The sequence below is a fragment of the Geotrypetes seraphini genome, chromosome 4 (genome assembly GCF_902459505.1).
Source record: "Geotrypetes seraphini chromosome 4, aGeoSer1.1, whole genome shotgun sequence".
Taxonomy (NCBI): domain Eukaryota; kingdom Metazoa; phylum Chordata; class Amphibia; order Gymnophiona; family Dermophiidae; genus Geotrypetes; species Geotrypetes seraphini.
The window spans coordinates 2,922,290-2,947,495 of NC_047087.1; the positions used below are offsets into that span (position 1 = coordinate 2,922,290).

At 45.8% G+C, this 25,206-nt stretch overlaps 1 protein-coding gene across 2 annotated transcripts in view; it reads right to left on the bottom strand.

The window, feature by feature from the left end:
* The window catches only part of PMFBP1 (polyamine modulated factor 1 binding protein 1), a 561,980-nt gene that overhangs the window by 213,557 nt on the left and 323,217 nt on the right, over nucleotides 1–25,206 (bottom strand). For both annotated transcript variants that reach the window (XM_033943674.1, XM_033943673.1), the window contains 2 exons: nucleotides 22,726–22,852; nucleotides 572–729 (listed from right to left, as the gene is read on the bottom strand). In XM_033943674.1, coding sequence (XP_033799565.1) covers nucleotides 572–729; nucleotides 22,726–22,852 — 285 coding nt within the window. The remainder of the gene's footprint in view (nucleotides 1–571; nucleotides 730–22,725; nucleotides 22,853–25,206) is intronic.

Sequence of the window (25,206 nt, forward strand, 5' to 3'; positions counted from 1 at the left end):
ACTGAATACCTGGCCTCCAAGATTTTTAATTGAAGCTTTTTTAACCTGAGCTTCCTTTGAGCTATCTGAACACAATCAATTTAATCACACTCTCTCTTCTCTTCATGTTTTCAAACACAAAATGTACACTCACAAGTCTGGATTCCCTGGCAGCAGAAGCAGTTTCTGTCTCTGAACATATGAGCATAAGAAGGTGCCTCCGCTGGGACAGACCAGAGGTCCATCTTGCCAAGCGGTCCGCTCACGCGGCGGCCCATCAGGCCTATCGCCTGAAACAGTGGTCCCAGACTAATTTTGTAACTTACCTCTAATCCTCTAATCCTATCCGTATAACCTACCTCTACATCTACCATCACCTACCATCATCTTTCATTAATTCATATTGCCTCTTTTCTTCTTGGTCTTTCATGGTTGTGGGTTCAAATCCTGGCCAAGTCACTTAATCCCCCAGTACTCCAGGTGCGTTAGATAGAGTGTGAGCCCACCAGGACAGAGTACCTGAATAATTTGTAATCTGCATAGAACTGTAGGATCTGCATCATATTCCCTTCTTTTGTGTTCTGAATCTCACCTCCTCTTTCTGTGTGCACATTTTGTGGGCTTCACTCAACTCGGCCTCCAGCTGAAGGATTTGCTGCTCTTGCTTGCACTTTTGCTCTTGCCGGCTCTGCACCTCTGTGACAAGGTCCTTCTGCAGGTTCTGTACTTCTTGCTCCAGCCTTAGAATATCTGCATAAAGGAGATAGAGAGCAACAACTTAGTAAATGTGCATGAGCCCTGGGTAGGATTACCAGACATCCAGTTTTACCCAGAGGACTGTCCAGGCATCCGGACGGGTTTTGAAAACTATTGAGCTCGGGGCTGCGTCTGGAAGACATCCGCACATGCACAGATGTGATGAGATGATGGCAAGCACATGTGCTTAATATCATTATGTCGCATTCATGCATGCGCCCTCCAGACGTGGCCCCGAAGAGATGGGGTTTGTGTGGGGCAGGGGCTGAAAGGTTGGCATGGAGCAGGGCCATGCGTCCTCTTTCCTGGGACTCAAAAGCAGCAATGAATGATATTCTGAGATGGCTGCCCTTTATAGAACAGTCTGTGTCCAACTGGAACTTGATATCAGTGCCTGATATTCAGCAACAGTGCTCCCAACCCATCCATGATTTTCTCATGGCCACACCCCTATTTGAGTTGCAAATGTTTAGAGAATAGAGCTCAGCAAGATGCACAGTCAAATAAAAAATGTTGTCAATTAATGCTAATAATTGTTAGTACCCTAGTTAAGCACTTTAGTTGAGGACACGTCTCAGAATAGTCTGGAATTTTGTGCCCCATTTAAAGAAATTCCCTGAAGTTGCATAAAACAGGCCCATAAAGCAAGTGATACAACAGGATGCTTACTTGTACAAATTGCCAGAATGTGCATCCATCAACCCTATAGCTGCTATAGCTGCCCATGGCTACATCCAAGTCTGAGCCCATGCAAAGTTTGCATCCTCAAATCTTGGGGGATAAGGCAATATTCTATCAGAGGCCAGTTCCACACACATGTGCCTTCCTCCCATGTAAAACTAATTTCTGTATTAAAAATTTCTTATACCGCTTAATCCAAAATTCAAAGCAGTGTACAATAAAATAACATAGTCAGCATACAATCATACAAAACAAAAGATTAAGAACAAATATGTAAAATTATTGGGGATTAATTAGTAAAAACTAAAAACACGTACATCGGACGTACAAAAGTAAAATCAAGAGGAAAAAAAGGGAAGAACTACAATTTATAAAAGAAAGAACAAATAAGGAAAAAAAACAATAGGTAGGAGGGTTAACTAAAAGCAAAATTAAAGATTTGCCCTTATGAGGGCAGTTATGTATCAAAAGCGCATCCTCTGTATATGTCATTCCTCAGTTCCATGAAGAAATATACTTCTTTCGGAGGTGGGGGGCAAGCTCCACCCCAATCCCCCATGCTCTACCCCAGCCCCAGGAGAAAAACTCAGGTTTTGTTAACCTTGATAGTTCTACCCCAGTCCCAGCATCTCATTTTCCCTTACCCACCATCCTATAATCAACCCTCACCCCCACCCCCGGTCTCCAGCTCGACTTCTATGCCCCCATGACATGCTTAGTGCCCGAGGACTACTTCCCCGTGCTCCTTATTCACATTGGAACGAACGACACTGCCAGGAACACCCCAGAGAATATAAGAACATAAGAACATAAGAAGTTGCCTCCGCTGAGGCAGACCATAGGTCCATCCTGCTCAGCGGTCCGCTCCCGCGGCGGCCCATCAGGCCCATTGTCTGAGCAATGGTCTATACTTATCTATACCCCCCAATCCCTTTTTCTTCTAGGAATATACCTAAGGACTTTAGAGCCCTGGGTGAGAAGCTGAGGCAGATGGGAGCGCAGGTGGTCTTCTCCTCGATCCTCCCTGTAAGAGACAAGGGTAGAGCCAGGGAAGAGCGTATCCAGAGGACGAACAAGTGGCTGCATGAATGGTGCAGGGAGATGAACTTCGGCTTCCTGGACCATGGAGAGGCACTACAGGGATTGCAGGGACCAGATGGACTCCACCTGACCAGAAGAGGCAAGAACGTCTTTGGACGTCGACTAGCCTGCCTACTTCGAAGGGTTTTAAATTAGGTAAGTTGATGGAGGGTACCTACTCATGTATCAGCGCAGTAATTTTCCAGGAGAGGTGAGTCGACACTTCATTTCTGAGACCGAGGTAAGTTCACACAGTAAAAACAATACTATAAGAGCCACTGAAACTCAGGCAGAAAATTCTACACAGGGTCTTAGCAAACATAAAGTATGGAGGGCTATGTATATTAATGCACACAGCTTAGGCAATAAAATTCTAGAATTGGAGACAGAAATAACGAACGCCAACCTCGATGTAATAGCGATATCTGAGACTTGGTTCACGGACTCACATGGGTAGGACATGGCTTTACCAGGTTACAACTTACTTCGTCGGGATAGAGAGGGCAGGATAGGGGGTAGGGTAGCACTATACACTAGAGATAACATCAAAGTTACCAGAATCACAGATGTCAACTACACCGGGGAATCACTCTGGGTGAACCTGGCCAGAGGAAACAAAAAATGCCTGTATCTTGGTGTGGTATACAGACCTCCAAAACAACAGGTAGACAGGGATATGGAATTAATCAAAGACATTGAGAACATCATTTTACGAGGGGACAAGGTACTGCTAGGGTATGCTACTACAGCGGCAGCAGAAGGCTTTTATCCTCCATAAAGGGAGCGCGACTCAAACAAATGGTACTGGAGCCCACTAGAGATCAGGCGACACTGGACCTGATACTCACCAACGGAGAAAGCGTTTCAGAAGTTTCAGTAGGCGATACGCTAGCCTCCAGCAACCACAACATGGTATGGTTCAACATCAAGAAAGGCTTCACTAGATCAAACACAGCAACAAAGGTCCTCGACTTTCGGGGCACTGACTTTAAACGCATGGGAGATTTCGTCCATTAGGCGCTACAAAACCAAGCTGAAACCGATAATGTAGAGGCTATGTGGTCAACCCTGAAATGCACCTTGCATGAGGCAACAAACCGCTATACAAAAACAGTAAGCAAACGACGGAGGAAGAACAAGCCACAGTGGTTCACTGCAGAGATCTCAGATCTTGTTAAGGAAAAGAAAAAAGCTTTTATTTTCTACAAACAAACAGGAAACAGGATGGCAAAAGAAGACTACCTGACCAGGTCTAAAGCAGTCAAAGCGGCAGTCAGAGAGGCCAAGATTCAAACAGAAGAACATCTAGCGAAAAACATTAATAAAGGGGATAAATCCTTCTTCAGATACATTAGCAACAGGAAACGAAACACAGATGGGATAGTACACCTCAGGAAAACAGATGGGAATTATGCAGAATCGGATTCTGATAAAGCCAAACTACTAAATGAATACTTTTGCTCAGTCTTTACCTGTGAGGCGCCGGGGACCGGTCCACAGCTGCAGGCAAGGCAAACTTCGGAAGACCCATTTCAAAATTTCAAGTTTACACCCAGCAGCGTCTACTGCGAACTATCAAGACTCAAGGTGAACAAAGCCATGGGACCGGACAATCTACACCCCAGGATTCTTAGGGAATTGTGTGATGTCCTGGTGGAACCGCTATCCGTGCTCTTCAATCTTTCCCTGAGTACCGGAAAAGTCCCCTTGGACTGGAAAATGGCTAACATCATTCCACTTAATAAATTGATATATCTGGCCGTATATAGTACAATAAAGTTTATTCACAAGGATCAGGTATCTAAAATATAACCCAGGTGATAACGTTTTCCACCCTTACTTCCTTGTGCAAAAAAGAGCTTTTCAACAGATTTTTTTCAACAGATTTTTTTGCCCTCAGAGATGCCACCAGAAGATCACCATATCATATCTTCTGGCTTTATGCACCTAATCGTCATAGGGTCAAAATATATAGTGTGTGTCTAATTTATTTATTTATTTTTTAATTATTTTAGCCTTAAAACCATAAATATTTTAAAGAAGTTTTTCAATATTGGAATACTTAGCTGGCTGGTGGTTGGTGACTAATAAGGGATTAATGAGCCAACATGTTTCACCCTTAGAGGGGGTTTCCTCAGGGCTACTATCCCTTTTTCTGCCAATTGTTCACGACGTGACCACCCAAAGAACTTTACTGGGTGGTCACGTCGTGAACAATTGGCAGAAAAAGGGATAGTAGCCCTGAGGAAACCCCCTCTAAGGGTGAAACATGTTGGCTCATTAATCCCTTATTAGTCACCAACCACCAGCCAGCTAAGTATTCCAATATTGAAAAACTTCTTTAAAATATTTATGGTTTTAAGGCTAAAATAATTAATAAATAAATAAATAAATTAGACACACACTATATATTTTGACCCTATGACGATTAGGTGCATAAAGCCAGAAGATATGATATGGTGATCTTCTGGTGGCATCTCTGAGGGCAAAAAAATCTGTTGAAAAAAATCTGTTGAAAAAAATCTGTTGAAAAGCTCTTTTTTGCACAAGGAAGTAAGGGTGGAAAACGTTATCACCTGGGTTATATTTTAACGTCATTCCACTGCACAAAAAGGGTTACAGGACGGAGGCTGTGAATTACAGACCAGTGAGTCTCACCTCAATAGTGAGTAAACTCATGGAAAGACTTATTAAACACAAATTAGATAACGATCCTGATCGAGGAGAATCTACAGGATCCCCACAAGCATGGATTCACAAAGGGAAGGTCCTGCCAATCCAATCTAATCAGCTTCTTTGACTGGGTTACAAGGAAACTAGATATGGGGGAGTCTCTGGACGTCGTGTACTTGGACTTCAGCAAAGCTTTTGATATCGTCCCACACCGCAGATTGTTGAGCAAGATGACGTCGATGGGATTGGGAGCAACGTTGACGACATGGGTCAATGACTGGTTAAGCGGTAGACTCCAGAGGGTAGTGGTTAACGGTACCTCCTCCAATACATCAGAGGTGACCAGTGGAGTGCCACAGGGCTCAGTCTTGGGACCAATCCTTTTCAACATATACATAAGAGACCTGACTCAAGGGCTTCAAGGTAAAATAACATTATTCGCAGACGACGCCAAACTATGCAACATAGTAGGTAACAGCACTTTGGCCGACAGTATGGAGCAGGACCTGCTCTTATTGGAACATTGGTCCTCGACTTGGCAGCTAGGCTTCAACACTAAAAAATGTAAGGTCATGCACCTTGGCAGCAGAAACCCATGCAGAACTTACACTCTAAATGGTGAGACCTTAGCTAGGACTAGGGCAGATTTGGGAGTGATCATTAGTGAAGACATGAAAACTGCCAATCAGGTGGAGAAAGCTGCATCCAAGGCTAGACAAATGGTGGGATGCATCTGTAGAGGTTTTGTCAGCCGGAGGCCCGAAGTCATAATGCCCTTGTACAGATCCATGGTGAGACCTCATCTGGAATATTGTGTTCAATTCTGGAGACCACATTATCAAAAAGATGTGCGGAGAATTGAGTCGGTTCAACGAATGGCCACTTGGTCTCGGGACTCAAGAACCTCCCATATGAGGAAAGACTGAATAAATTGCAGCTATACTTGCTCGAGGAACGTAGAGAGAGGGGGGACATGATTGAGACGTTTAAATATATCACCGGCCGCATCGAGGTTGAAGACGATATCTTCTTTCTTAAACGACCTTCAACCACAAGAGGTCATCCGCTGAAAATCAAAGGCGGGCAATTTCATGGCAACATCAGGAAGTATTTCTTCACCGAAAGGGTGGTTGATCATTGGAATGAACTTCTACTGCAGGTGATTAACGCCAGCAGCGTGCTAGATTTTAAAAAGAAATGGGATATGCATGTGGGATCTCTAATAATAATAATAATAATAATAACTTTATTTTTGTATACCGCAATACCACAAAACAGTTCAAAGCGGTTTACAGGGGAAGAGACTGTACATATACAGCGAAGTTATAGAATATCAGTAAAACAGTTCAGAGTAGTTTACAGGAGATGAGAACTGTACATATGCAATGAAGGTACAGAGAATTAGTTATCAAGTGTATGGTATAAACCAGTGGCAATTACAAAATGATCCAATAATTGTTGCAAGGGGGTGCAGAAAGGGGAACGTAAAAATAACCGGGGAGGAGGGGGGAAGGGTAGGGAGGGGGGCGAGGTTGAGATAAGTAGTTTGGTTGGGAGGGCGGGAGTTAGAGGAATTTATCAAAGAGGTATGATTTGAGAGATTTCCTGAAGGATAGATAAGTTGGGGCAAGAGAGATGAGGGTGGTCAAGCAGTCATTCCATTTGCCAGCTTGGAAAGAGAGGTTTTGTCGAAGAATCTTTTGTAGATGCATCCTTTTGGGGAGGGATAGGCAAACAGGTGGGCATTGCGTGTACGGTTAGAGCCTGGGAAGACGAAGTGGCGTGACAGGTATATCGGGGCTGAGCTGGTTAGGGTTTTGAAGCAGAGGTAGGCGAATTTGAAGATGACCCTTGCTTCAAACGGTAGCCAATGAAGTTTTCTGTAGAAAGGGCTGATGTGGTCTGACTTTTTGAGCCCATAGATGAGGCGGACGGCGGTGTTCTGGATGAATCTTAGTCGTTTAATGGTTTTCTTGTAGGAGCCCAGGTATATGATGTTACAGTAATCCAGGGTGTTTAGGATTAGGGATTGGACCAGCAAACTGAAGGTGGGGAAATCAAAGTAATGTTTGATAGAACGGAATTTCCAAAGGGTGGAAAAGCATTTTTTGACCTGGGCATTGGTGTGATCTTCCAAAGTGAGGCATCGGTCCAAGATGACTCCGAGAATTTTTATAATGGAATTGATTGGATACGTTAAACCATTGAGTTGCAGGGTGGTGGTCATTGGTTTGTGGTTGGGACTTGCAAGGAAGAACTTGGTTTTATCTGGGTTTAGTTTCAGTTTGAAGCGTGCGGTCCAGTTTTCTACCATGGTGAGACAGTTGAAATGTATTGTTCTATCTCATGTGACAGTAAGGTGATAGGTATGATGATTGTAATGTCATCTGCGTAAATATAGGATTTCAGGTTACAGTTTGATAACATGTGTCCCAGTGATGCCATGTAGATATTGAATAGTGACGGGGATAGGGGGGAGCCTTGGGGAACTCCGCAGGGGTTGCTCCAGGTATGGGAGAAGATTCCGTCGTTATGGACTTGGTAGGTTCGTTTTTTTAGGAAGCCTGTGAGCCACGTTAGTACTTGTCCGGAAATGCCAATGGAGTCGAGGCAACTAATCAGAATGTCATGGTCTACTAGGTCGAAGGCACTGCTGAGGTCAAACTGGAGTAACAGTGCGCTGTTTCCCAGTGAGAATAGTTGAAGAAGGTGATTGGTTAGTGAGGCTAGAACGGTTTCCGTACTGTAGTTAGTGCGGAATCCAGACTGGGAGTCGTGAAGGATGTTAAATTTCTCTAGGTATGACATGAGATTGTAATTGACAAGTCCTTCCATGATTTTAAGGAAAAGAGGAATATTGGTGATGGGTATGTAGTTGGAGGCTACAGAGGGAGATTCTTTGGGGTTTTTGATTATTGGAGATACGAGGATGAGGCCAAGTTCCAGTGAGAAGTGGCCGATTGACAAGCAGAGGGTGACCCAGTTGAAGAGTTCAGCTTTGAAGGGGAGGGGGGCAGTTTTCATGATGGATGGAGGGCAGTTATCTAGTAGGCAGTTGGATTTGGAATATTTTGAGTATAGCTTGAGAAATAGGTTCCATTCTGGGTTTTTGAAGTGAGACCAGGTCATGTCAGCAGGTGAGCCATCGTTTTCTGGAGAAGTTGGTGGATATATGGGTAGGTGCTAGTTGTTGCGAGCGTTGTTTTCAAGTTAAGAATTTTGTTGGCGAAGTGGTCGGCTAGATTTGTCGGGGAGGGTGGTAGATCTATGGGGGAGCTTTTATGTGGGACGGTGTCAAATAAGGAGTTAACTAGTCTGAAGAGTTTATTGGTGTTCAGGGATGGGGTGTTGATAGATTGGGAGCAGTGTTTGTGGCGCTTTTCTTTAATCATTTTTTTGTATTCTGTAACTTTAATTCGCCAGGAGTGTCTGTCAGTGTTTGTGCCTGATTTGCACCAGGTTCTTTCCAGTTTGCGTACTTCTCGTTAGAGCTACAGCCTCAGTACCCTCAGTTTGTGGGTTCAAACCCTGCACTGCTCCTTGTGACACTGGGCAAGTCACTTAATCCTCCACAGCCCCAGGTACATTAGATAGTGAGCCCACCGGGACAGACAGGGAAAATGCTTGAAGTACCTGTATAGGAACACACTTTGAGTGTGGTTGTAAAAGTACAAAAAGGCGGTATTACAAGTCCCAATCCTCAAAAAAAATCCCTAATTGGAGCAGTGCTGCTTTTGTGTTTTCTTTCACCAAGAGTTTGCCTTAACATAAAGAGATTTTTATATGAAAAAGTCTGTGATAAGGACAAAAGGGAATGTCCACGATTGCTCCCACCTGAATGCAGGAAAAATTATTCTTTTGGGAGGGGGAGATTTTTGAGTTTTGTTTTGGATAATTGGAACAGAGCTGGTATTCAACTGCTTGCACAGGTGGGGAAGGCTGAATGTGAGAAAAGGACTGCTTAAACTTAAGTTTTGTTTTCTTTTTCTTGGAACCAGTGTTTTACCTTCTGCTTGTACATTGCTGAGAACTGCTGGCTAACAGAACTGTGCAATATTATTTTCATTGAACCTTGCTTATTGCAGTGTGGTTTTCTTTTGTTTTTTTTGAGACGGTGACTGCACCTAGGAGCAGGGCATGACAACTGTGCAGGGGAAAAAGCTACAGAAACCACCTCAACCCAAACTGCTGCTGCTTTCAACCTAAGCCACATTGAAGTGTATTTTTGAATGCTGTGTTTTCTTACACTTTATTGTCTTTTGTTTTTGACCATGCTTTGCTTTGTGGAACTGTTTTGATCCCTAATGGCTTATATAATAAAAGCCTTTTTTTAAAATTTTTTTTTTTTAAAGAAAGCCATCTGCCTCTGTGCCGTGTTGTGGGATGATCTATAAAAGTGGTGTGGCTACTATTCAGAGCCGAGAACAAACAATGAAGGTGACTAATCAGTGTTCAATTTCCTTTATTGTTTGATATGACTCGACATGATTGTGTTTCAGCCCAGAAGGGCCTGCCTCAGGATGATGAATCATAAAACATAAGGTTTCAAAATCTTCTGGGTGAAATCTTTAGACATTGGATTCTATGGTCGAAAGTATGGGCCGCTGTCTCAGTTTCGATCTAAAGTGTTTCCTGTTTCTTGTTAACTATTCAGAGCCAGCACCTCCCTGTAGGGCTTTCCCCAAAAGAGTGCCTAGTTTTACATAGTGCCACCTAGTGGAGGGTTGCTGCATTAATCCTTGCAGACCCTGGGATGCAACAACATCAGGTAAAGCAGATCTCATTGAAACACTGCGGCCACAAAACCTTTTCTTACCTCTCCTTGCACTGTAAAACTAACCGGGCTATTCTCTTCCCAAGAAAGTGCTACCACGTGCTAGCCTAACCCTAGGAACACAAGCCTAATCGCCTCACAAAAACCAACCACCTCTGTCAAAATCTCAATAACCTCCTAAACCAAACTGTCACAATGAAACCCTCACTCACTCAAATCTTACCTTGTGCCTCATTAGACTCATAGAAGGTCAGTCCACATTTCCTACTAGCAGAACCATTTCTCCATGGCACATCACTCAACAAAGGCCCAGATCCCAAAACCCATCCATCACTCTGGCAGACAGCTATGCACCTCACCAGAGCCTCATCCCCATCCTCAGGCTCAAAAATACTACAAACAACTCCCCCTTCAGAAATCACACTACCCTAAGATGACAAAGAAATATATATTGATACAAGACCCACGGATAGGTGTCATGTTAGGATAAAAACTTGTATTGAAATATCTTGCACTGTAACTATGACTAATTCGACTTGTAAACTGAATATTATGGATACTGGTATTAGATCCATAGTATCTGTTGAGTTAGATACAGTACAAGTTTTTATCCTACGGCAAATTGTAACCTGTTAACTGTATATTGTGTATGTTGACCTGTGACCCGTCCTGGGCTCTTTGGGGGCGGACAGGCTAGAAAACGAAATAAATAAATATATATGTTGGTCAAATAAAGATAATGCCTTCACACTGGTCCCATGTATATACATCAATGATAGATCTATAGTAAACAAATTATTTCTACTAAATGAACCGATCTCAACCAACGACCTGGGCCTGGCCTTCTTCACTGAAACCTGGCTTAAAAAAAACAAACAGTCCAGAACTGCCCCACCTCTGCCCACCAGGGTACATCATCATCCAATTTCCCAGGAGCGACAGGTGAGAAGGTGGCATAGTCATTGTCCACAAGAACACCTTCAATATTACCCTGACCGACTCCACCACCCACCCTGATCTTGTATACATAACACGCAAGCTTGAAGACAAACCCAATTCCCCCACAAACAGCATTGCATTCTACTAGTATACTGACCCCCCCCCCCCCCGAACTCCCAACCAAGCACTACTATGAAGCTGCTATAAGTTATATCAAGCCTTGCCTGCCAATACACCAGTCTGCTCATACACGGAGACATCAACATACCTCTTGAATATACCAGTAACAATACTATCCATAACCTTAAAAAACTGCTAGAAGACATAAGAACATAAGAATAGCCTTACTGGGTCAGACCAATGGTCCATCAGCCCAGTAGCCAGTTCAAACACATGAAAAAGGTCACACCCTCAACCTACTCGCATCCACACCCTCCTGCCTCTCCTCCAACACCAAATAGGTCCCAATTCCCTGGTCAGACCACTACCTCCCTTATCTTTAATATGAACATCCCCACAGGAAGTACAAACAGCAAGCCATCCAACATACACCAGTTACCTCCGATCCATAAAACGATCTCTGAGGAAAGCAGAAAGGAATTGGATCAAACACCCAAATTCAGAAACCAAAGCCCACTGGAAAAACAGGTGCTTTGTAGGTGATGCATCCATCACCTACAAAGCTGCCATCCTAGAAGCGAAGAAAGCCTACTACTCTCGCCTCCTACAATTAGCCCCTGCTAGATCCAAACAACTATTCTCCCTCACAAACCAACTCTTCAACAAAGCCCAAGGAAAAAGCCACACCAACCAAACAGAACTTGATATTGAGACTCTCTTGAACTTCTTCCAGTCCAAAGTACAAACCATCCGCAATAATCTTGACACCAACACCAACCCCACTCCTGCACACCCCCAGCCTAATTCAAATACCCCATCCTCTACCACTCTCCCCAAATTTGATATGGTCACCCATGCCGAGGTTCTTGAAACCTTGAGAGAACTCAAACCCTCCAACACCATCCTCGATCCCTGCCCATCCAGCCTCCTGCTGTCCACAGAAGACGCCATGGCAGAATCCATCCTCCCCATCATTAACACCTCCCTCTCCACAGGGACAGTTCCCCTCAGCTGGAAATCAGCTATTATCAAACCCACTTTCAAAAAACCCACCCTTGACCCTAATGAACCCAGCAACTATCGCCCGGTCTCCAACCTCCCATTTGTCTCCAAACTCCTAGAACGAATTGTGCTCTGCCGACTACACCCTTTCATAGAAGAACAAGCTGCTCTATCCCCTGCTCAATCCGGCTTCCGAACAGGCCACAGCACAGAGTCAGTACTCCTAGATATCATCGATGACAGCTGGTCAATACTCAACAAAGGCAGCGATGCCCTACTTGTTCTACTTGACCTCAGTGCTGCCTTTGACACGGTCAACCACCACCTCCTTATATCCAGACTCTATGACCTTGGAATCAAGGACTCTGCCCTCCAATGGTTCACCTCGTTCCTCCACCAAAGGACCCAAACTGTCCTACTAGGGACGCACAAATCTAACCCCAAGCCTATCAAATATGGCGTTACCCAAGGCGCCCTTCTATCCCCCCTCCTATTCAACCTCTACATCAGACCATTGATATAGCGCAAAAGTACAACATTAAAATCCACTCCTATGCCGATGACATCCAGCTGCTCCTCCCACTAGGCAAAAACCGATCGTCCCAAATTGCTAACCTCCAACACTGCCTCTCTGACATGAAAACCTGGATGACAAACAACACACTACAACTGAACGCCTCTAAGACTGAACTCTTATGGATCAGGAGCAAAAACACCAAATACACACGCCCAACACTATCATGGGACTCCACTCTACTAACGGCAACAGATCAAGTACGCAGCCTAGGAGTAACCTTAGACGGACACCTATCCCTATCCACCCACATATCCCAAGCAGTCTCTACCTCCTTCTACTACCTCCGCCAACTAAGAAGGATCAAACTCTACATCTCCACACCTGACCTAGCCCAACTCCTCTACGCATATGTCCTCTCCAGAATGGATTACTGCAACTCCCTATTTAATGGAATAACTAAAAAATATCTCAAGCGCCTCCAACGGGTCCAAAATGCAGCTATCCGCCTCCTACACAGCCTCAACTACAATGATCCCATCTCCCCAGCACTCTGTGCTGAACACTGGCTCCCAATTAGCCAACGCTGTGCATTCAAGGCCCTGGCAATAGCACACAAAAGAATTTATGCCACCACCCCCTCCTACATAAAATCCAAGCTATCCATCTACATCCCCACCCGCACCCTCCGCTCAGAAACGGAGATACGCCTATGCATTCCCCCCGGAAGGTCTCTTCTCTCAGAAACCGCCCGCAAACGCTCCTACAGCCACTTCATTCCCCAACTCTGGAACCAACTCTCCCCTCAACTCAGACTACAGAACTCACTAATGACATTCCGGAAAATGGTAAAGACCCTCCTCTTCAACTAAAGGTCACCCTCAGTCTACACCCAACCCCTTAAACCCCACCTCTATCCTTTCCCCATTCTAATCTTAGAAACATAGAAGATGACGGCAGAAAAGGGCTACAGCCCATCAAGTCTGCCCACTCTGCTTACCCACCCCATGTCTATGCCCTAATGACCCAATTTCCTTATCTTGACCCTCGTAGGGATCCCACATGGGTTTCCCATTTATTCTTAAAGTCTGGCATGCTGTCTGCCTCGATCACCTGCACTGGAAGCTTGTTCCAATGATCAACCACTCTCTCTGTGAAGAAATACTTTCTGGTGTTGCCATGAAATTTTCCGCCCCTGAGTTGGAGCGGGTGCCCTCTTGTGACCGAGGGTCCCTTGAGAAAGAAAATATCATCTTTCACTTCGACACGTCCCGTGAGGTACTTAAATGTTTCGAACATGTCTCCCCTCTCCCTACGTTCCTCGAGAATGTAGAGCTGCAATTTGTTCAGTCTCTCTTCGTACGAGAGACCCTTGAGCCCCGAGATCATCCTGGTGGCCGTCCGCTGAACTGATTCAATTCTGCGCACATCTTTACTGTAATGTGGCCTCCAGAATTGCACACAGTACTCCAGATGAGGTCTCACCATGGCCCTGTACAATGGCATTATGACTTCAGGCTTTCAGCTGACGAAACTTCTATTGATACAACCCAATATCTGCCTTGCCTTAGATGAAGCCTTCTCCACTTGATTGGCAGTTTCATGTCTGCACTGATGATTACTCCTAAATCTCGTTCTGCTGAAGTCCTAGTTAAAGTTTCTCCGTTCAAAAAGTACTTCCTGCATGGATTTCCGCTTCCGAGGTGCATGACCTTACATTTCTTAGCATTGAAGCCTAGCTGCCAGGTTGAGGACCAACTTTCCAATGTAAGCAGGTCCTGCGCCATATAATTCTGTAAACTGCATTCACTTACTATATTACATAGTTTGGCGTCATCGGCGAATAGTGTTATTTTACCTTGAAGCCCTTGAGTCAGATCCCCTATGAATATGTTGAAAAGGAGTGGACCCAGGACCGAGCCCTGCGGCACTCCACTGGTCACCTCCGATGTTTTAGAGAGGGTACCATTAACCACCACTCTCTGAAGTCTGCCACTCAGCCAATCATTGACCCATGCAGTTAGTGTCTCTCCTAACCCCATCGATTCCATCTTGCTTAGCAGCCTGCGGTGTGGGACACTGTCAAAAGCTTTTCTGAAGTCCAGGTACATGACGTCCAAAGACTCTCCCAAGTCCAACTTTCTTGTTACCCAGTCAAAGAAGCTGATGAGATTGGATTGGCAGGACCTACCCTTGGTGAATCCATGCTGACTGGGATCCCGAAGATTCCCTTCATTCAAGATCGTGTCCAATTTGCTTTTAATTAGTGTTTCCATGAGTTTGCACACTATTGATGTGAGACTCACCGGTCTATAATTCACAGCCTCTGCCCTGCAACCCTTTTTATGCAGAGGAACGACATTAGCTAATTTCCAGTCCAGGGGAACTTTCCCCTTACTTAGGGAGAGATTGAATAGCTCAGCCAACGGTTTCGCTCAATTCTCTGAGCACTCTTGGGTGCAAATTGTCTGGTCCCATGGCTTTGTTCACCTTGAGTCTTGCCAGTTCACTGTAAACTTCACCTGGTGTGAACTCAAAATTCTGAAACGGGTCTTCTGTGCTTTGTGCTGCCTTCAACTACGAGGTGACACCAGGAAATTTTTTTTCACTGAAAGGGTGGTTGATCGCTGGAATAGTCTTCCACTGCAGGTGATTGAGGCCAGCAGCGTGCCTGATTTTAAGGCCAAATGGGATCGGCACATGGGATCTATTCACAAGGCAAAGGTTGGGTAGGGTCATTAGGGTGGGCAGACTAGATGGGCCGTGGCCCTTATCTGCCGTCTGTTTCTATGTTTCTATGATTAGAGTTTCCATTAGAGCCATTCTTGTGGAGTGGAATGACGTTAGCCGTCTTCCAGTCCAACGGGACGTTACCCGTACTAAGGGAGAGATTGAAGAGCGCGGATAGCAGTTCCGCCAAGACATCACACAACTCCCTGAGCACCCTGGGATGTTGGTTGTCAGGCCCCATTGCCTTGTTAACCTTAAGCTTTGACAGCTCGCAGTAGACACCGCTGGGTGTAAACTCGAAATTACTAAACGGGTCATCTGCGTCAACCCTTGTCTGTAGCTGAGGGCCGAATCCTGGCGCCTCGCGGGTGAAGACTGAGCAGAAGTATTCATTTAACAGTTGGGCTTTTTCCAAGTCCGCTTCTACATAGTCTCCGTCTGTTTCCTAAGACGTACTATCCCGCCTGAGTTCTTATTTCTGTCACTGATATACCTGAAGAAAGATTTATCTCCTTTCTGGATGTTCTTCGCTAGAGATTCCTCCATGCGGAATTTGGCCTCCCTAACTGCTGTTTTGATGGCTTTTGATTTGGCCAGATAGACTTCCCTAGAGTCCTGTTTCCCTGATTGTTTGTAAGAGATGAATGTTTTTTTCTTCTCCTTGATGAGTTCCGAAATCTCCGTAGAGAACCACTGTGGCTTATTGTTCCTTCGCCGTTTACTTACTGATTTAACATAGCGGTTTGTTAAACATAAGAAATGCCTTCTCCGGATCAGACCTAGGTCCATCTAGTCCGGCGATCCGCACACGCGGAGGCCCATTTAGGTACTCCTTTATGGAGACCCGGTTTTCCCGTAACCCTCAATATGATTAGCAAAAAGGTATGCATCCAACTTGCGTTTGAAACCCAGAACAGTAGTCTCCATCACAACCTCTTCCGGGAGAGCATTCCAAGTGCCCACCACTCGTTGTACGAAACAGAACTTTCCGATGTTAGTCCTGAACCTGCTGCCGCTCAGTTTCAGGCTATGACCTCTTGTCCGTGTCACATCTGAAAATGTTAGTAATGAGGGTTCCTGATCTATTTTGTCAAATCCTTTTAATATTTTAAAAGTCTCTATCATATCTCCTCGCAGTCTTCTCTTCTCAAGGGTGAACAGTCCCAGTTTCTTGAGGCGTTCTCTGTAGCTCAAATTCTCCATACCTTTGACTGTTGCTTCTTATATGATGGCTTTCATAGTCAACCACATTTAAGAACATAAGAACATAAGAAGTTGCCTCCACTGAGTCAGACCAGAGGTCCATCTCGCCCAGCGGTCCGCTCCCGCGGTGGCCCACCAGGTCCGTGACCTGTGAAGTGGTTTTTGCCCACTTTTATAACCTACCTCTAGATCTATCTGTACCCTTCAATCCCCCTATCCTCTAGGAACCTATCTAAACCTTCCTTGAACCCCTGTAAAGTGCTCTGGCCTATCACCTCCTCCGGAAGCATGTTCCATGTGTCCACCACCCTTTGGGTAAAAAAGAACTTTCTAGCATTTGTTCTAAACCTGTCCCCTTTCAATTTCTCCGAGTGACCCCTAGTGGTTGTGGGTCCCCACAGTTTGAAGAATCTGTCCTTATCTACTCTCTCTATGCCCTTTAGGATTTTGAAGGTTTCTATCATGTCCCCTCTAAGTCTCCTCTTTTCCAGGGAGAACAGCCCCAGCATTTTTAACCTGTCAGCGTATGCAAAATTTTCCATACCTCTTATTAGTTTAGTCGCTCTTCTCTGGACTCCCTCGAGTACCGCCATGTCCTTCTTGAGGTACGGCGACCAGTACTGGACACAGTACTCCAGGTGCGGGCGCACCATTGCGCGATACAGCGGCATGATGACTTCCTTCGTCCTGGTTGTGATACCCTTTTTGATGATGCCCAGCATTCTGTTTGCTTTCTTTGAGGCTGTCGCACACTGCGCCGATGGTTTCAATGTTGTGTCCACCATCACCCCCAGGTCTCTTTCAAGATTGCTCACCCCTAGCAATATTCTCCCCATTTTGTAGCTGAACATCGGGTTTTTTTTCCCTACATGCATGACCTTGCATTTCTCTACGTTAAAACTCATTTGCCACTTTTTTGCCCATTCTTCCAGTCTCGTTAGGTCCCTTTGCAGGTCTTCACAGTCTTCTGTGCTTCTAACCCTGCTGCAGAGTTTGGTGTCATCAGCAAATTTGATAACCTCACATTTCGTTCCCGTCTCCAGGTCATCAATAAATATATTGAACAGGAGAGGTCCCAGCACCGACCCCTGTGGAACTCCGCTCGTGACCCATTGCCAGTCTGAGTATTGGCCCTTTAGAAACATAGAAACATGACGGCAGAAAAGGGCCAAGGCCCATCAAGTCTGCCCACTCTATAGACCCTCCCCTTAATATTAGCCAATGTTCTACCCTGATCCACTTAGGGATCCCACATGGGCGTCCCATTTATTCTTAAAATCTGGCACGCTGCTGGCCTCGATTACCTGTACTGGAAGCTTGTTCCATTGATCAATCACTCGCTCCGTGAAGAAATACTTCCTGGTGTCGCCGTGAAATTTTCCGCCCTTGAGTTTGAGCGGGTGCCCCCTTGTGGTTGAGGGGCCTCTGAGAAGGAAAATGTTATCTTCCACTTCTATACGTCCGGTGATGTATTTAAACGTCTCAATCATGTCTCCCCTCTCCCTGCGTTCCTCGAGAGTGTAGAGCTGCAAACTGTTTAGTCTTGCTTCGTACGAGAGACCTTTAAGCCCTGAGACCATTCTGGTGGCCATCCTTTGGACTGACTCGATCCTCTGCATGTCCTTGCGATAATGTGGATTCCAGAATTGCACGCAGTATTCCAGATGAGGTCTCACCATGGTCCTGTATAATGGCATTATGACTGCAGGCTTTCTGCTGACGAAACTTCTACGGATGCAACCCAGCATCTGTCTTGCCCTTGATGAAGCCTTCTCCACCTGATTGGCAGATTTCATGTCTGCGCTGATGATTACTCCTAAATCTCGTTCTGCTGAAGTCCTGGTCAAGGTCTCCCCGTTCAAGGTATAAGTTCTGCACGGGTTTCTGCTACCCAGGTGCATGACCTTACACTTTCCAGCATTGAAGCCCAGCTGCCAGGTTGAGGACCAGCTTTCGAATGTACGTAGGTCCTGCGCCATACTATCTTGTAGCTTGCCCTCGCTTACCATATTACATAGTTTGGCGTCGTCGGCGAATAATGTTACTTTACCATGAAGCCCTTGAGTCAGATCTCCTATGAATATGTTGAAGAGGAGTGGACCCAAGACCGAGCCCTGCGGCACCCCGCTGGTCACTTCCGATGTCTCAGAGAAAGTACCGTTAACCATCACCCTCTGAAGTCTGCCACTCAGCCAATCATTGACCCATGCCGTCAGAGTCTCTCCTAACCCCATCGATTTCATCTTGTTTAACAGTCTGCGGTGTGGGACGCTGTCAAAAGCTTTACTGAAGTCCAGGTACACTATGTCCAGTGATTCTCCTTCGTCCAGTCTTTTTGTTACCCAGTCAAAGAAGCTGATGAGGTTTGATTGGCAGGACCTACCCTTGGTGAATCCAACCCTCTGTTTCCTGCCTGCCAACCAGTGTTTGATCCATCGGTAGATATCCCCTTGCACCCCGTGGTTCCACAGCTTTTTAAGTAGCCGTTCGTGAGGTACCTTGTCGAAGGCTTTTTGGAAGTCAAGGTAGATGATGTCTATGGATTCCCCCTTATCCATCTGGCTGTTTATTCCCTCAAAGAAATACAGCAAGTTCGTGAGGCACGACCTTCTCTTGCAGAAGCCATGCTGGCTCGCCTTCAGTTGTCCATTGTTTTCTATGTGTTCGCAGATTGTGTCCTTAACCAGTGCTTCCATCATCTTTCCCGGAACCGAGGTCAAGCTCACAGGCCTGTAGTTTCCCGGGTCACCCCTTGATCCCTTCTTAAAGATGGGCGTGACATTTGCTATTTTCCAGTCCTCTGGGATCTTCCACATTATCGGTTTCTGCTTGGCTTTGTAGCGCCTGGTGAACGAAGTCTCCCATTTCTTTGAAGTTTGTGTCCTTGAATTTGAGGACCTTGGTCAGTGTGGTAGATTTAGTGAAACCTTTCCTGAGATTGAACCATACCATGTTGTGGTCACTAGAGGCCAATGTGTCGCCCACCGAGACCTCTGTGACACTTTCTCCATTGGTAAGTATCAGGTCCAGTATTGCCTGATCCCTTGTTGGTTCCAACACCAGTTGCCTGAGTTCTTTTGTGGGGAGATGCATTTTGTATTTTCTAGTTGGCCGATATTTTATGGGTGTTGTGTGGTATATTGCATTTCTGTTCAAGCTGATATTCATTTTCATTGTTTTGTATTCTTCTACAAAATTTTCAATAAAAATTTATAAATAAACTAGTGTTTAAGCCTGTTAGATTAACAGGTGCTAAAATATATGTGCAGACTTAGGCTTTTCTTTTCTTTCTTTCTCTCCCCCCTGTCCAGCGGCACCCCTTCCCTGCTCCCCCTGTCCAGCAGTAGCCCTTCTCCTTTGCTTTTACCTCCCCCCCCTACCCAGTAGTACCCTTTCCCTGCTCCCCCTGTCCAGCAGTAGCCCTTCTCCCTTGCTTTTACCTCCCCCCCGTCCAGTAGTACCCTTTCTCTGCTCCCCCTGTCCAGCAGTAGCCCTTCTCTCTTGCTTTTACCTCCCCCCATCCAGTAGTACCCTTTCCCTGCTCCCCCTGTCCAGCAGTAGCTCTTCTCCCTTGCTTTTACCTCCCCCCTGTCCAGTAGTACCGTTTCCCTGCTCCCCCTGTCCAGCAGTAGCCCTTCTCCTTTGCTTTTACCTCCCCCCCTACCCAGTAGTACCCTTTCCCTGCTCCCCCTGTCCAGCAGTAGCCCTTCTCCCTTGCTTTTACCTCCCCCCCGTCCAGTAGTACCCTTTCCCTGCTCCCCCTGTCCAGTAGTAGCCCTTCTCCCTTGCTTTTACCTCCTCCCCTGTCCAGTAGTACCCTTTCTCTGCTCCCCCTGTCCAGCAGTAGCCCTTCTCTCTTGCTTTTACCTCCCCCCATCCAGTAGTACCCTTTCCCTGCTCCCCCTGTCCAGCAGTAGCTCTTCTCCCTTGCTTTTACCTCCCCCCTGTCCAGTAGTACCGTTTCCCTGCTCCCCCTGTCCAGCAGTAGCCCTTCTCCCTCGCTTTTACCTCCCCCCTGTCCAGTAGTACCCTTTCCCTGCTCCCCCTGTCCAGCAGTAGCCCTTCTCCCTTGCTTTTACCTCCTCCCCTGTCCAGTAGTACCCTTTCCCTGCTCCCCCTGTCCAGCAGTAGCCCTTCTGGAATACTTCTGGCCCTTCTGGAATACTGTGTGCAATTCTGGAGGCCACATTACCGTAAAGATGTACTTAGAGCTGAGTCGGTCCAGCGGATGGCCACTAGAATGGTCTCCGGAATCAAGGGTCTCTCATACGAAGAAAGACTGGGCAAATTGCAGCTGTATACTCTAGAGGAACGCAGGAAAAGGGGTGACATGATTGAGACATTTAAATACGTCACAGGTCGTGTAGAGCTGGAAGACAACATATTCGTTTCCAAGGGACCCTCGGTCACAAGGGGGCACCCGCTTAAACTTAGAGGAGGGAAATTTAGCAGTGACACCAGGAAGTACTTCTTCACAGAAAGGGTGGTGGATCATTGGAACAAACTTCCGGTGCAGGTGATCAAGGCCACCAGCGTGCTCGACTTTAAGAATAAATGGGACATCCACGTGGGATCCCTACGAAGGTCGAGCTAAGGAACTAAGTCATATGCACTCAGACTTAGTGGGGTGGGTCAGTAGAGTGGGCAGACTTGATGGGCTGTAGCCCTTTCCTGCCGTCATCTTTCTATGTTTCTATGTTTCTCCCTTGCTTTTACCTCCCCCCCGTCCAGTAGTACCCTTTTCCTGCTCCCCCTGTCCAGCAGTAGCCCTTCTTCCTTGCTTCTACCTCCCCCCCTGTCAAGTAGTACCCTTTCCATGCGCCCCTTGTCTAGCAGTAGCCCTTCTCCCTTGCTTTTACCTCCCCCTCTGTCCAGTCCTGCTTTTAACTAACCATATTCAAGATCCCATTTCCCCTTTACCTTATCTATTTCTGTCTGGTGCTATTGGGATTTGGGCTCTGGGGAAGCTGGCTTCTGCATCGTTTGCCCTGTCCAGTAGTACCCTTTCCCTGCTCCCCCTGTCCAGCAGTAGCCCTTCTCCCTTGCTTCTACCTCCCCTCCTGTCAAGTAGTACCCTTTCCATGCTCCCCCTGTCTAGCAGTAGCCCTTCTCCCTTGCTTTTACCTCCCCCTCTGTCCAGTCCTGCTTTTAACTAACCATATTCAAGATCCCATTTCCCCTTTACCTTATCTATTTCCGTCTGGTGCTATTGGGATTTGGGCTCTGGGGAAGTTGGCTTCTGCATCGTTTGCCGAAGCACTCTGGCGCGGGGCCTCTGCTGGGCCGCGGGGAGCTGGTTTGGCCACACTGTATTTGTGGAGTTCGTTGTCCAGGCCGCAGGTGGAGTAGGTTGTGTGTGGGAGACGAAAGAATGGTGCCGTGGCTCCCTTCGTCCCTTGCTGCCCCGCCCCTTCCCTTCCCATGGTCCCGTTGACACATTTTTGGGTTTGAGGGTGCCGGGTGTCTTCTCTCACGATCGCATCTATGTCGGAAGCCTTCTCTGACGCAGGAGCAACTCGTGGGAGGAGCCATCATGGCATGTTCTTTTAAAATAAACTCCGGACTGCGCGAGGTGGAGAGCAGGCAGGCCACTGGCACAGCTAAGCGCGCATGCGCACTCCTACCTGCAAGAGACCTACAGCTCACGGAAAACCGGCGCACGCAGGTGGGAGTGTGCATGCGCGGCTAGAGCTTTATTATATTAGATAAATAAATAAAAAAAAGAAGAAAAACAAATCTTAAGTGGCTAGGGCTCTTCAGCTTGGAGAAGAGATGACTCAGGGGTGATATGATAGAGGTCTATAAAATACTCAGAGGAGTGGCAAGGGTAGTTGTGAATCGTTTGTTCACTCTTTCCAAAAATACTAGGACTAGGGGACATGCGATGAAACTACACAGTAGTAGATTTAAAACAAACTGGAGAAAATTAAACTCAGGAATTCATTGCTGGAGAATGTGGTGAAATCACTTAGCTTAGTGGGGTTTAAGTTTGGATAATTTCCCAAAAGAGACGTCCATAGGCCATTCTTGAGATGGCTTGGGGAAATCCACTGCTTATTCCTAGGATAAGCAGCATAGAATCTGTTTTGCTACTTGGGATCTAGCTAGGTGCTTGGGTCCTAGGCTGGTCACTGTTGGAAACAGGATACTGGGCTTGATGGCCCTTCATTCTGTCCCAGTATGGCAACTCTTATGTTCTTATGTAAGGCAAACGATCCATAACAATTAAGACAGAACTTATCCCTCCCCCTTCTATAAAAATGTAATATTCTACCTTTCTTGGTGGTGGTGTTCTGCTCATTGTTTTTTTCAAGTTCCATGGTCAGATCTTGCACTAAAGAACGGTACTTCTCGGCCTGCTGGACACAGGTCAAGTTTTCCTCTTCTGCCAATCTCAGCTTCTAGATATACAAATGGCTCAGTTAAGATTCTAGTTTCACTATAATGGTGGTCTTCAACAATGGCAAAGCTGAGGGAAAGTGATGTCAGGATGAAATAGAGAAAGAAAATGCAAAAGAAGCAGAGGGGTTTGTTGAACTGAGAAGCAAAGCAGACAAAAGAATACTTGCAGGAACCTTACTAGACCAGAATGCTCCTGTACTCATATACATAGAAACTTGTATTCTGATGCAAACAAAAAGTTTCTGCATGGATAACAAGAAGAATGCTAGCCATTTCTGTCAACTTACCATACAAAAGCTCAACTAATACAATTTAAAAACAAATGGAATAAAAATTATTTCAATAATTTTCCAACTTTAAGTAGCATATATTTGATATAATAGAACATAAGAATAGCCTTATTGGATCAGACCAATGGTCCATCAAGCCCAGTAGCCCTTTCTCACGGTGGCCAATCCAGGTCCCTAGTACCTGTCCAAAACCCAAAGAGTAGCAACATTCCATACAGAATCTCAAAGAATAGCATGATTCCGGAATCCCAGAGAGTAACAAGATTCTAGAATGGGTTATCCTTGTAATCACTGGTCATAAAAAGCCCTCTTTGGGGGACTCCTCAGACCTGTTAAGTTATTCAGAGTAGTGAAGATGCAGGAGGATTGCGGAGATCTGCAACGTGACATAAACACGCTTGAGAAATGGGCCGTGACATGGCAAATGAGGTTCAACTTGGATAAGTGTAAGGTGATGCATGTCAGTAACAAAAGTCTTATACACAAATACAGGATGTCCAGGGCATTACTTGGAGAGACCCCCCAGGAAATAGACTTGTGAGTGCAGGTCAACAGGTCGATGAAGCCATCCGCGCAATGCACGGCGGTGGCGAAAAGGGCAAATAGGATGCTAGAAATGATTAAGAAGGGGATCACAAACAGATCGGAGAAGGTTATCATGCCGCTGTACCGGGACATGGTAAGCCCTCACCTGGTATACTGCATCCAGCACTGGTCACCGTACATGAAGAAGGACACGGTACTACTCGAAAGGGTCCAGAGAAGAGCAACTAAGATGGTTAAGCACCTGGAGGAGCTGCCGTACAGCGAAAGATTAGAGAAACTGGGCCTTGAAAAGAGGATACTGAGAGGTGACATGATTGAAACATTCAATATAATGAAGGGAATAGACTTAGTAGATAAAGACAGGTTGTTCACCCTCTACAAGGTAGGGAGAACGAGAGGGCCCTCTCTAAAGTTAAAAGGGGAAAGATTCCGTACAAACGAAAGGAAGTTCTTCTTCACCCAGAGAGTAGTGGAAAACTGGAATGCTCTTCCGGAGGCTGTCGTAGGGGAAAACACCCTCCAGGGATTCAAGAAAGTTAGACAAGTACCTGCGGTACTGGAACGTACGCAGGTAGGGCTGGTCTCAGTTAGGGCACTGGTCTTTGACCTAACAGCCACAGCGGGAGCAGACTGCTGGGCACGATGGACCACAGCGGCAATTCTTATGTTCTTATGTAGAATCCCAAAGAGTAGCACATTGCATACATAATCTCAAAGAATAGCAAGATTCCGGGATCCCAGAGAGTAACAAGATTCTAGAATCCCAAAGAGTAGCAACATTCCATGCTACCGATCCAGGGCAAGCAGTGGCTTCCCCCATGTCTTTCTCAATAACAGACTATGGACTTTTCCTTCAGGAACTTGTACAAACCTTTCTTAAAACCACTACAAATTTTTAAAGTTAACACCATCCTTCTACAGGGAGCCATACAAGTTAGTCAACAAATTTATGTGCCCCAAGTCACACTATTGATGGAAATAAAGCTGTATTATAGTAATCATGCTATGATAATACAACCAGGCAAAAACATTCTTGTGAGAGATTTTCTAAAGTGCCATTTAGCAAATACCATTCAGAGAATGATTTTGATCTGTAATGACGCTGTCATTTGAGAATTCAATATAGGAAATGAAGGTAGATAAAGATCACATGACCCATCCCTGCCATCTACTCACTTTCATTCCCCTACAGATCCTCCTATGTAGTTGAATTCAGATACACTTTTGTCTCCATTAGAGAATGAAATGGGGACAAATTTTCCCCGTCCCTGCAGGAACTCATTTTCCTGTTCCAGCCCCATTCCTGCAAGCTCCGTCCTCATCTGCACAAGCCTCAAACCCTTTAAAATCCTAAGTAGCAACATTCTAGAGCTCAGATTGTGATGTCATAATGCCTCATTCCACCAATTCCTAAGCTCCGTCCTCATCTGCACAAGCCTCAAACCCTTTAAAATCCTAAGTAGCAACATTCTAGAGCTCAGATTGTGATGTCATAATGCCTCATTCCACCAATGCCT